Source organism: Conger conger, chromosome 8, assembly GCF_963514075.1.
Source record: "Conger conger chromosome 8, fConCon1.1, whole genome shotgun sequence".
Classification (NCBI taxonomy): Eukaryota; Metazoa; Chordata; class Actinopteri; order Anguilliformes; family Congridae; genus Conger; species Conger conger.
The window spans coordinates 51,461,665-51,474,517 of NC_083767.1; the positions used below are offsets into that span (position 1 = coordinate 51,461,665).

The following is a 12,853-nucleotide window of genomic DNA, read 5'->3' on the forward strand; positions in this document are numbered from 1 at the left end:
AATGTTGCAGCCAACTGGCTGTTCTGCGAGCACACGGCTTTGCCTTAATCTGCTGCCTCAGTTATTCTAAGGATCTAGGCAAATACCCGTTTACAGCAACAGGCTGTTCGTGGCAAGAAACCGCGCTGACACGCCGATGTCAGTCGTGGCCCTCCAGCCAGTTTACGCTCAGTCGAGCTCTGGTTGATTTCGTTCTCTCTTCTAGTTCTTGTCTCGGAAATGCGATCTTAAGTCTGGAAAAACACACGTCTCTTCCATCGGATGTTCTCTGGAAAGCTGTCCACGCGTTTGCCACTTTGAAACAGCCGGTAGGATATGCTACGGACACTGAACCGCAGGCATGCAGGGACCGAGGGATTTCTGGAAAAGACGCGAAGCTCTCTGATAACGGACGCAAGAACACTGCAAGTCAAGTGCTAACTCTCTATGTCTCACAAGAACATTGTAAGTGCAGACTCTCCATCTCTGTATGTGTGTATGTTCTGCTGGGAGACACATCGATTCTGTGGGTGGCTTAACTCTAATTAGGTGGATGGGTTGATTTCTGGGATTTCCTAAAATCTTTGAGGTTTCAACATTGTTTTACTGTTGTTAATGTAGGAAACAAATCAGAAACAACTGGGAAAACGACTGTGAGAGTTGGGAATGACACTTGTAGATGTCAGAGGATTAGAGTACAGTTGTAAAAAGCTGCTCAGTAGAGAGCTGGAGAGAGCAGGGTGAAACATGGGGAGGGGCGGGGGGCTTTATATCTGAAGAGCTTAGAGGTTAAGTGACGCTGAAAACCCCTGTAACGCTACAGCAATTCTCCATGGAGAGTAATTTTTCTGTAACAATACATTGCATCTCCTTGGTGACCGCTGTTTGTTATGGGGTGAGGCTAAATAAAATGACATGGCAGTTATGATACGTTTGAGTCTTTTGGAGTTCATCTTGTTCTGACAGTCAAAATGTAAACAATTAAAGCATCAATGTACAGGTAATTTACAGTCTTATAACACAAACATTGTCATTATTAAACATTTAAATTTCAGATGTGAAAGTAAAGTAGCAAGGCAAAGTAGCAAAGCAATCACACTGGTGTTTTTATGAGGAAAAGAATCAGCATGTCCTAAAAGTTTAACACAAAAGCTTTCATTATTACCGTGTATTCTGTTAGGACAGGAGCCTTTTGATCACCCGTGTCTTGTTTATTTACTGAAGCAACAGCAATGGGACTGTATAAAGGGATTTTCAACAAAGCGTAATAATTGACCATCCTTTCCCCTAAGTGTGCTAATGAGTTTAGGCTTTCGTGCTGAAAGGAATGTGTGAGTGTGTGTGTGTGTGTGTGTGTGTGTGTGTGGATGGCAGGGTTGAGGAGGCTGTTGAAGACAGGCTGTTATTATTGCAGTAAAACACTGATGCTTACCAAGTCAACAGACCCAGATGCAAACATACATGTGCATTCATGAGGGGGGGTCATAATGCAATTAGATTTCAGAGATTGTGTTATGATATTATTGATCCATATTCTGTCATAATCCTGTAATCTGTAGTTTTATCAGACTTGCATCCTGTGACAGTAAATCTCTAATCCCCAAAACCAGCCGCGAGGGACATAATTCTTCATGCATTTCACGCTTAGTGAAATTTGATTGCTTTAAACTTGTCCTAGCCTTCCCTCACCATGCAAAACTCTGCAGACTTATTCAGCTTATCATCTCATTTTATACATTAAGTGCAGTCTAACAGTCTCTGAGTAGTGTGTTGTTGTCTTGCAATGTGGTACACAAACAATGCTGACTCACTTATCCACAGCACATTTTGTGAATTAGCTGTATACAGTACAGTAGCTATGTAGTTATGTTTGTGAATCTTCTGTAAACAGTCGTCATGTCTACATCTGCCCCCTGAAGGGTATTTCTGATGTGCCAAACATCACCATGGTTCTTCATTATCATGAGAATTCATCAATTGTAAAGGTTTACCATGCCCTTCGTGGTTACTGAGCTCACTGGTGCTCTCTGTTCGTAGTGACGTTCTAAAGAGTTGTTTTTTTTATTTTTCTTGTTTCTCAGCCTCATAATGGCTTCCTTCACTGGCACAGTTCTGGTCCTCATGTTGACAAATGGTAATTACAGACTAAAGGCAATTAGAAGCCTAGAATCTAACACACCTAACTAATCCAAAACACCTGTGAAGCCATTTGTCCCAAACATTATTATTATTATTATTATTATTATTATTATTTTACTTTTCCCTTCCAATCTGTAATGCCCTACACGTTTCATACTAGTCCCTTGGCGCAATATTTGAATGACACATTAGCAAGCAAAAAGCATACAGTGAACCACTCCCTCATTTCATTCATGACCAGAGGGGTCACTGTTGGATGATGAGTCAGGCGATACCCTGCCAACTGACATGTTCCTTCCCTTGGCAACACTGTGGTCAGACATTATGGAGGGGACATTATAAACAATTATAATTGTGGATTCACTGTTGATGCTGAAGTTTCATGATGAAACCCTACTGTATGTCAGCATGCGCTCCCACATTTGTCCCTGAGCAAGGATAGATGTGAAAAGATAGCTCTCTGTGCTTCTGTCGTGCATATTACCATTGCTCAGCACACTGTATCTGTGGTCGTATATTCCCCGGTGAAACTCCCATGCACCCACACCTGTACAGTATAATTATCTAGGAGGTGTTGCTGCAGCTTATTTATTACAAGGCTATTGTAATAAAACATGTAGGTTCAAGTCATATTTCCTGCCTCAAAACATTACAGCTCAACCCCACACAGTCACTAGACTGACATGGGCTAATGTTAGGACAAGATGTTAGATCCTTAACAAGGGGTTCTATTCCAGCCCTGCAGGGCAATGGAAACACTGCCATTAGATGACACTGGGTGTATTGTCTGATCTGGGAAAAACAAAAACAAGAAAAGGGGGGAAAAGAAAGTCTGAATATTCTTTCATTTCCTCTCCCTTGCATTGTTTATGTATTTTATATCCTGTTTGCTTATTTATGCCATTCCTTCTACTAGAAAGAACAAAGGCACGTGTGCTTTTGGTAGGTAGTGTTTGTTGGTGCAGTGAAGTACGGGTACATTTTATGAACCATCCTAGAATGAAGATGCAGTATAAACCTGGCTTCACAGCAAGCATAAACTGATTGATTGATTATTAAATCACTTCGGACATTGTGTTATTATGCATGTCTAACACCAACTCCACATTATGATTCTTTGTTTCCCCACATGGAATATGAAATGCATAGAGTAAAATTGCTTATTGGAAATGTCTTTCTTCATTCAGGTACATGTGCTACCTTAATTGCAAATCGAACACTATCAAAACCGCTAATGCAGTTTTTGGAGTTCAGGAATTGAGTTTATTTAAGAATTGGGATATACTTGATGAAGTCTTAATATCAATTAAGGACTTAATCGAGAGCACACTGTTAGCCTTGTTTCTCAACCAAACATAGTAACACTGGCCATACAGATTATCAATTTATAGTCATACTATTTGCCAATTAACTACTAAGTGGCAAATGCTAAGTGGCATGCACACTTGGATTAGGATAAGAGTGGCTAATAATTTATAGAGCCCAATGCTTCAGTCAGTGTGTGAAACATTATTTATTGCCCACGACATGTGTGACAAAGCTTATGAGCAACAAAGGATGACATCTAGTGGTCAACGCAATGAAACCAGATAAATGCCTTTGCCCCACAGAATCACCAATCACAATGTCATCCATTTAAGGATTAAGTTCACGCCACTACCACTATGATGACAAACCAAATGCCAACTATTTTTGATATACTAACAGTATATGGTCATCAGACATTGCCTTTGCCTAATTGTTGTCTCAGAGAAAATGTGGGTTCATAATAGAAAAAATGGAGGCACTCTCTTGTATAAATATAGAAATGCCTTTAATGCCTTTTCTTGTAGATTTTTAAAGCGCCTTGATTTTTTCTGGTATCCACTAATTGAATGGACCGGTTTCAGTGAGCACCTTCTTTACAGAATTCTTCTGTTTTAGCATTGTGTCAGTGCACCTCTTTTCCCATTCTTTCCTCAAGGACATGTCATCTGGGTTTGAAGGGATTACACAATATGAGGGTCCATTAAAGGCCCTTTGGAGTGTGGGGCAGGGGGAGGGGTGAACTGACTAACCTCAGTGAAACCTGCTAGCAGCTTTACTGCTGCCTGGAGGCTATTAACAGTGTCCAAAAATGGGCTAATTGGTTTAAGGCATTTGAAAAGTCACGAGGTGAAAATGAAGAGTCAACAAAGGAGTGTGAGGACTGAAGGAAGTGGTTTTTTTTTTGTTTTCTGCTAAGTTACCCTTTTTCCATCTTTTAGCTGATATCCTGGGAGATCATTGATTGGCTGGGGTCCTGGTGTGTTGATGGCCATGTTGAAACTCTGGAGTGCACTACTCTGCCAAATGGCAATAATGATCACTCACCACACTGTCAAAGGTGATTTTTTGCTTTTTATTTCAAAGTTTATATGTCCAATGTGTCAATGTATTCATTCAAAAAGTGTCTTAACCGTAATGTAATATTTGAACATAATTAATATTGAATACATGAATACAATATTATAGTCTTCATTCTAAGTATTTATACATAATATTCATAAGTAGTGTTATAATGAAAGGCAATATCTAATGTGAAATCATTAAAGATGATTGCTGGCTTGTACTATTCTTAGATTGGCAGATGCATACAATGTTCTTCATTTTTCTTAATTTATTAATCTTTCTTTAGCAAACTTTTTTTCACAGCTGAAATATTTTTATTTACTAATGTATGAAATCAGCAATATCAAAGCTGCATTTTATAAGCTTCCAGTGCACATGTGAAACATAAAAATAAACTGTTTTATGAGACAGTACTCATTGTATTCACAGCAAACCTATGCCTTGGGGGCCAGAACATCTTTGCCACAGTCAGAGAAAACAGCCCCACTGGAGAGTTCATTGCAAATCTCACCATCATTGGAGACCCTGCAGCCAATAGCCTCAACTTGCACCTCACTGGAGAAAATGCTGATTGGTTCTTTCTAGAGGGCAAAACCATCAGGCTCAACTCATCCTTCTCAAGGGCCCTGGATCGAGAGGTAATAGGAAATCAACACTACCCCTCAGTGTATTACATTCTGTATCAACACTGCTCCATCTATGTGGCACTCTGTTAATGACACTGCACTACATTCTCACAGTACATTGTGTCAGAATTACACCACACTATTTTTTATTCCATTGTCAACATACCTGTGGCTTCCTCTGGTAATCAGTTCCTCTGGTAATCACAGTTTTTTGTGTGCACGTACGAATATGTAAATATTCTGCTCTTTATTATGCTGGTATGACTGATCTTGTTCTAATTCTGTTCTCAAAGGTCCAGGGATCAATTCTAATGGCAGCTTTGACATGCTATGAAGATAATACAATACAGGTGTGTGTTTATGTGTTAAAATGCAGGTTTAACTTCCCTGTTTGGAACAAAGTAAAGCAACATGCACTCGAGAGTCAGTAAGAACAATATTTCAGGAGCAGCAAAAAGGTTTCTCTTCTTACCCATGGGGGTGAAAAAAAATTCTTGCATTTTTGCAATAATAATAATGTTTGACAGCACAATATTATGTGTGGAAGAAGCACATAATGTAAATATGAACTTCTTTCTTTTTCCAGAGTGAATATAGGATAATGGTTGAGATTCTTAATGAAAATGACAACAGACCAGCATTTCTAGAACATACCATTCAACCATTCCATATAAGTGAGGTAAGAATACCTATGTGTTATTATCTGTCTGGAATTTCACACGTTAAGGCAGAGAGGGACAATTCCATAGGGCACTTTGAGGTATATGTCTTGTGTGTTAGCTGTGTGTTAGCGTGGCTGAAGAAAATATAATATCTTTCCCCTCTAGCTGACTGAGATAAACACTGTGGCGTTCACTGTCCAGGCCAGCGACGAGGATGAAGATATCATTATGTACATTCTTGACCAAAATTGGGTATGTGGCTCTGAGCACTTCATACCATCAGATGTCCACTGTGCCAATAGCGGTGATCTGACTAAGGCAATATGCTTGCAAGCGACCGTTGATTTGCAATGCTTTCTCCTCACAGCCTGACTCCAGGTACTTCAGGATAGACCTGCCCAACAGTGGCAAAGTCATTCTGGATAAACCGCTGGACTATGAGATCAAAACACAACTGCGGTTTGTGATTTATGCAGTGGTACGTCTCCTCTGCCGCTAAGCTGCCTCTGTAGCTAATATCAATATCATGAGTTCTTTACTTATTCACAACCCGAGTAGCCATGATGATAATAATACCGTGGAAATGCTGTTTTTCACCCTTTCGTTTTGTCACAGGAAATGAACACCAAGGAGAAGAACAGTGCCACAGCCACCATCACGGTCTACGTGCTGGATGGAGATGACCAGTACCCCCATTTTCTGCCTTGTACCCCTCTCTCTAAGGACGAGACACACCCCATCTGCATTAACCCGATCTACATTGTCAACATTACAGAGAAGGATCAGGCAAGAGTCTCTGTTTAGTGATAGAGCTGTAATGAATGTATGAGAAACATACATTACCTCAAGAGAGTTAAGTTTAAATCTCATCTACAACCCACTGGAATCTGACTGTAATGTGCTTTTGCGTGTTCTTTCACTGATACAAGGTTACTTGTGGAAGTCACATTGGATTAAAAACGTCAGCCAAATGACAAAAATGTCAAACGAAAAGTGAATTGGATCTGCTGATATGCTAACAGTTCCTTTATCTGTGTCGGTATGAAGCCTGTAACAGCTTTCTGTTTTATAGAACCAGGTCTTATATTTCTCGCCTGGCCCAATATATGCTGAGGATGGAGACAGGGGCCTGAGAACACCATTGCTCTACAGAATTCTGTCAGGTGGGTATAGATATAGTATAGAGTCTGGCCAACTGCCCAAAATCACTGTTAAAAAGAAAAGTGTATCTGGATTTTTTTTGTTTTCCTGCTATCAGTTCATTTCGCATTGTTGTGCATTTTGAACATTGTTAAGTGTCCCATGTGCAACAGGTGCTGACAAAGGAAGGTTCCGCATTAATAATGAGACAGGAGAGGTGGTACTGACGAGGCCAGTGGAGAACAGACTGCTGACCCCTACTCACAGACTAAGGATCATGGTGAGACACACACAGTAACTGGCATAAAATGCATATTCCCATTCTTAATCTAAAACCACAACATTACATGAACTGAATATTGTGTAATGATTCTCATCTCCTTCAGGCTTTCCAAATAGATGACCCAAAAAAGTACACGGTGGGAACAGCCCTGGTCCGCGTTCTAGCTGAGAATCGCTTCCCCCCTCAGTTCAACCAAACAACCTACAAGGGCTTCGTCACAGAGAACAGTGGCCCCGCTGTGCTGGTCAGCAGCTACGAGAAGATTGCACTTGTGGTCCAGGCCACCGACCTGGATTTCAGAGATGTACGATGTGGAAAGTCCTCTCTCTGACTTTCATCTAATCCTCAATAATGGCTAATTAATCTGAAAATCCCCTCATAATGGACTGTAATTGAGTTAATACCACAACATTTTTAGACAATGGGCAATTTTGTCCAATACGTCAACTAGTACCAAGGTTCAGTACTTGTGAAACTTGTGTAATTCCTCTTGCACAGTGCTGTGGAACTTCCAGCCCCATGCTCTGTGCCCTGCTCACTGTAGTTCACAGCCTTTTTTTGTAATGTTGCTTTTCCGGTTAGCTGTGTGAGCTCTTCTGCCTTCATGGAGCAATATTCAGGATGGGTGGTCAGTAACAGTTGTGACAGTTAAGTTTGCTCTTGTTTGTATCAGGCGAGACAGCATATGAAAAATAGGTATGCTGCTGTTAGGTGTGTTGGGTTCGACAGACATCAGTTTTGATGTGGGCTTTCTGTGATTAGTGTCATGTATGCCTTGATTGTTCTTCTGAATATTTCCTCATATTATGCTTCTTACATATTTGCCTCTCCAGTATCTAATGAATTAGTGTGCAGTCAAAATAAGTTGAATCATCTAACCATTGTATCATTCTTCAAAAGTGCTGTGGGTATTCATTCTGTTTCCAGATGTGGCTCATGTTCAGTATTTTACCTTTTAGGGGGTCAACCCTCACCTCCAGTATTCTCTATGGCCAAAGACTAAGAACTCCAGGCTATACCGTATCACACAGGAAGGACTTCTGATTGCCAGGACCAATCAGCTTAGATCATTTGAGAAGAATTTCATGGAGGTGAGAAGTGTTAAAATAGTTTAAAGACATATTGTTACATATCTACAGATATAAAGGATATTTATAAATATATTCAGGAAATGAAATGTACACAAGCAGTAATGTGAATATTGTGCAGTAATGTAAATACTCTGCAGGTGCTTGCTACAGATCCAGAGTCAGGAGAGGTGGTCAAAGCCACCATTGACATTGAAGTTCTCCAGAAAGGACAAGGTAACCCTCAGATCAGAGCTGACCATGGTGAGGGCTGTGCGAAGATTACGCATCCACACCATCTGCCCAGAAGAGCCTGTCCTGACCTCTAGGTTTTCCACTCGAAGGCAACGAAAGAAAAATGTCAGAAGCAAAGTGCTGTACTGAATGCACAGCTAATTGGTGCCTAACCCACAGAGGGGCATGGCCCTGTTTTAATGTATCTGTGGGTAATTGCTGGGAAACCAATGAGAAGAAATCTGTATGAGAAATTGGATTAGCTGTGTGATCTTCCACAAGAGCAAATGGACACACACAGAGGAAGGGCTAAGCCATCCAACCTCTGACCATCAAGCTGTCCAAATGCATTATGTTCCGTATACAGTATACTCAATACTCATTGTAGTACACTTAAATAAAACTTAGTGTTCAGTTAATATCCTTCAAAAACACAGCTTGGATGTAGATGCTTTACTGAATACAGTTTTATTCTTTGGAAAGATGATTGCAAGATAATATTTTTATGAAAATACTTATTTTTGTTATTATTTGTTATTTGTTATATAGCCTTGAAGAATAACCTGTCTGTTTTTGTTCCAGGATCCCAGGGCCATTTTGGGCAGCAGTGGAGGCCTGGCAGGATGAACGTGGGCATGGCGTGGGGTGTTGCTGTCACGGTGCTGCTGTTGCTGGGGGCTGCTTTTGTCCTGTTCCTGCAGCTGGTCAGGAGGCGGAGGCAGCAGCAGGATCTCGCAGACCGAGGGTCAGTGGCACTGGGGAAACACCCTAATGTGGTAAGAGCCAGAGACTGGAACTTCCCAACCCTTCCCGACTTCCCGAAACTTATTATACGACTTTTAGGCTGAGTCTTTAAACTTATCGAGAGGTTGAGTGGGTGCGTGTGTTCACGTCTACGTGTATTTCTGTGTGTGTCTCTACATTTCTGTGTGTGCTTGCACATTATGATATCAATGAAAACGTATTTTTGCAGAATTGTTTTGGATCATTTGCTTGGTTATGTATCCTTTGGGTAAAGACAGACAAACGTATCCAGGTATTTCCACAAAAAATAATAGTTCATTCTGTGCCAGTTCTTACAATACATTCACCAGACAGGTTACAAGTCGTACTATCCAATAATTCCTCCTCCCTTCTCCACCCCTGCATATTTCTGCACCCATGCTACTCATGTAGACTTTACAGTGGTTTCACCAGGTGAGCGTGTGTATTAGTCAGTATCTGTATTGGAGTGTCAGTGCCAGTGTTTTTCCATTGCTTGTCAATACAAGTGAATGCATGCCATAATGGCATGCTGTAAAAGCAGTGATATTTGTTCAAACAATTTTATTTTTAATCCATCGCTTTCTTTAAATTGTCATTCATTTTCATTACCAGACATAAAATGTTTATAGCCATGGGCTTATGTAATACACTAACCAGCTTAAGCAAGGCACCCACAGTTTGTGTTGTGTTGGTGAACCAATACACTGTGTGTTTTTAATTTTAAGGTACATGACTGGGACCCGCAAGGTCGGTGGTTCAAATCCCGATGTAGCCACAATAAGATCCGCACAGCCGTTGGGCCCTTGAGCAAGGCCCTTAACCCTGCATTGCTTAGTCTAACCAACTGTATGTCTGCCAAATGCCATTCATGTAATGTAATGTAATGGTAACTTTTAAAACAACATTTTTTTTTTACTAATCAATAATGAACAAAAAGTAAAAATGGAAAACAAAAAGAATTAAAAATGAAGCTCAAGCTGGTCAGTGTACAGCCTATTTTCCTTGTACGGCCTGTGATTAGTGTAAACCCTGTGTCTAGAGTATAGTCTGTGTTCTGTAAACAGCCTATGTTCAGTGTACAAATTGTGTTCAGTGTATATACTGTGTTGAGTGTACAAAGTGTGTTCACAGTAAACTCTAAGCTCAGTGCTGTTATGTTCTGTGTACTTCCTGTTTTATGTGCATTCTCTCTGTGTACAGTTTGTGGTCCATGTGACACAGTCTATTATTGCTTTTTTGTGATTTATTGTGCTGTGAATAATGACAAATTAATCAGACATCTTATAAGCAGTTTACTTCTTAAAGGCTATTTCATATTTTTATATGAGTGTCATCCTGTTTTCAACAATGTGGGCATACCTGAAACAAAGTGCTCTTACAAATATGATATCTTGTAACTGATCACTCATGTTATAATTTACAATTTTATCACGAGTGTGATAAAAAAACACAGTAGAAATATTTTTCACTTATCATCCCCTAAATGAATCCTGCCATGTATAAATAAAAATGATGATAATAACTTGACAAGTTGAAGGCATATCCCACAGGAGGGGACTAGGCGGCATGGCAGGAAGTTGACGAGAGGAGTAGGAGGTGATCTAAATGGCTTTTCCCTGATTGACAGGTGAACCATGGAAGAGCAGAAATCTATCGCAATGAAGCATTTGATAACGGCAGCACAAGCTCACATGGGCAGGGCAAGCATGGGATGTATACAAAAAAGACGGAAATGGCGGCAGTGAGGCCATTCAGCTGGGACCGTGATGGCTCATCGTTCCTGACCAACGCCCCGCCAGTGTTCGTGGTCCCCATGCCTCCTCCAGGAAGCGCCTCGTCCTCCATCTTGTCCAACGGGAAAACATCGGACAGGTCTGCTGTAAAATCGGTGTCATTTAAGGAAGAAGGCATTGTGAAAGACCAAGAGCGGTGTGGTGAGGGCCAGCCAAGCTCCGGGGGGGTAGAAATGCACACCCTCCTCCATCCAGACTGCATAACCTCCTGGCTGGCGGCCACGACTGCCTCTGTACCAGCTGAACCAGGTCAAATGGGTGAAAGACACGAAGAGGACAGACCAGATGAAGCAAAGCCACACGGTCATAATACAGTCCCAGAAAGCTCTGAAGAGCAGGAACACAGCATGTGTAGTGATGATGATGATGATGATGATTATGATGATGACAATAATGAGGAGATCTACATCTCAGTGGAAGAGGCCCCAGGTGACGACAATGAAGGACAGCATTCTACTGGGCCCAGTTACAACAAGGACATGAAGGAACCAGGTGAAAATGGTGGTCAGGATCAGACTGATTCTCCTCCAAGCCAAGGGACAACTTTTGAAATGGCAAGCCAATGAGACAGCAAGCAGAAGCAGAATCATAAAACCAAGACTACCACTCACATTTATCTACCACCGTTATCTTTGGTCTTCCAGATCATTTCAGAGATACATACTTCAATTATCATGAGGTATGGATGAAAAGATTAATTCTGACATATATAAATTAGCTCATTTGCTTACCTTACAAATTACAAATTCGAACATTTTCGAACATTTTCTTTTTTTTATAATCTCAACCAAGTAAGATATCATTATAAGATTCTAAATAAGACATTTTCAAGATTGTTTTGAACCTTTTTCTTATTACCAGCTCCCAACAGTAATTTTTTTTTGACATATCATATTGTTCATGAAAAAATTTCAGGATCTAACAATGAAACTTGTGATGCTGTACCCTTTGTGATAAGTATATTCTTGTACTTATAACAAAAATATAATTGGCTCAAAACCCTGTCCTGGATATGGAGTAGGTTCCTGTAATGTCTTGAAAACAGATATTACATTTACATTTACATTTACATTTTAGTCATTTGGCAGACGCTTTTAATCCAAAGCGACTTACAAGTGCATAGGTTCTACCATAAGTCAGAGCATCACATATTAATATTAACAATTATTAAACAAAAAAAAGGGTTCCAAGCTTTGTGGAGAATTTGAAAAATCAAGTAAAAATCTGAATTTGCATAAAGATCTGATTTGAATATTGTAAAAGAATCTTGCAGAGAAGAAGTGTTTAAAGCTATTAAGTGTTTCAAGTCAAATGTATGATAATGTCAAACAGCAGGAAACAAAAGTACACAGAGGGTATGATAGAGCCTTTGTTATAATGCCTTTCTGTTTGTTGTGTCATTTCATTTTATGATAACTCTGTTTTTGGTTATTCACACATTCCAGTGTTTCATTTTTCATGAAGTGGCATATCTAGTTCAGCTCAAAACAATTATGGTGTATATTTAAATGAATACTATTAAGAGACTATATTCATAATGTGAAATTTCTGTTTTATATATCTTATTTATACTGTAATTGCATTGTTTTAGGGATGATGATAAATATTTTTTTCTGAATGTTCAATATGTATGTGCTGTCCTCAGACCTACCATGTCTTGCTATACTGTGAAAACAAATTGCTAATATACAGAGTGGACTTTCTGCGAGTAACCAGTGTCTGTTTCTCTCATCTGGCTGGTTTGCTGCTTTGATATCCAAGGTACTGTACCCTGAGCCTGAACTGTGGTGTTGTA

The 12,853-nt window shown here is 40.1% G+C and overlaps 1 protein-coding gene across 1 annotated transcript; it reads left to right on the forward strand.

Annotated features, from left to right (window-relative positions):
- The first annotated feature begins 4,458 nt into the window (after positions 1-4,458).
- LOC133134492 (cadherin-related family member 5-like) lies at positions 4,459-11,624 on the forward strand. Its single transcript, XM_061250693.1, has 14 exons — positions 4,459-4,483; positions 4,918-5,126; positions 5,408-5,464; positions 5,701-5,793; positions 5,942-6,028; positions 6,144-6,254; positions 6,392-6,568; positions 6,855-6,939; positions 7,090-7,196; positions 7,303-7,503; positions 8,159-8,290; positions 8,428-8,530; positions 9,083-9,276; positions 10,893-11,624. The coding sequence occupies exons 1-14, from the start codon at positions 4,459-4,461 to the stop codon at positions 11,622-11,624; spliced, it is 2,313 nt and encodes a 770-aa protein (XP_061106677.1).
- The last annotated feature ends 1,229 nt before the right edge of the window (positions 11,625-12,853 follow it).

Excerpts from the sequence above, each read along its gene's own strand:
- LOC133134492 (XM_061250693.1), top strand. The coding sequence starts at position 4,459 with ATGATCACTCACCACACTGTCAAAG. Across the intron at positions 6,029-6,143 it reads ACATTCTTGACCAAAATTGG|CCTGACTCCAGGTACTTCAG; the intron begins GTATGTGGCTCT and ends TTCTCCTCACAG. Across the intron at positions 9,277-10,892 it reads TGGGGAAACACCCTAATGTG|GTGAACCATGGAAGAGCAGA; the intron begins GTAAGAGCCAGA and ends CCTGATTGACAG.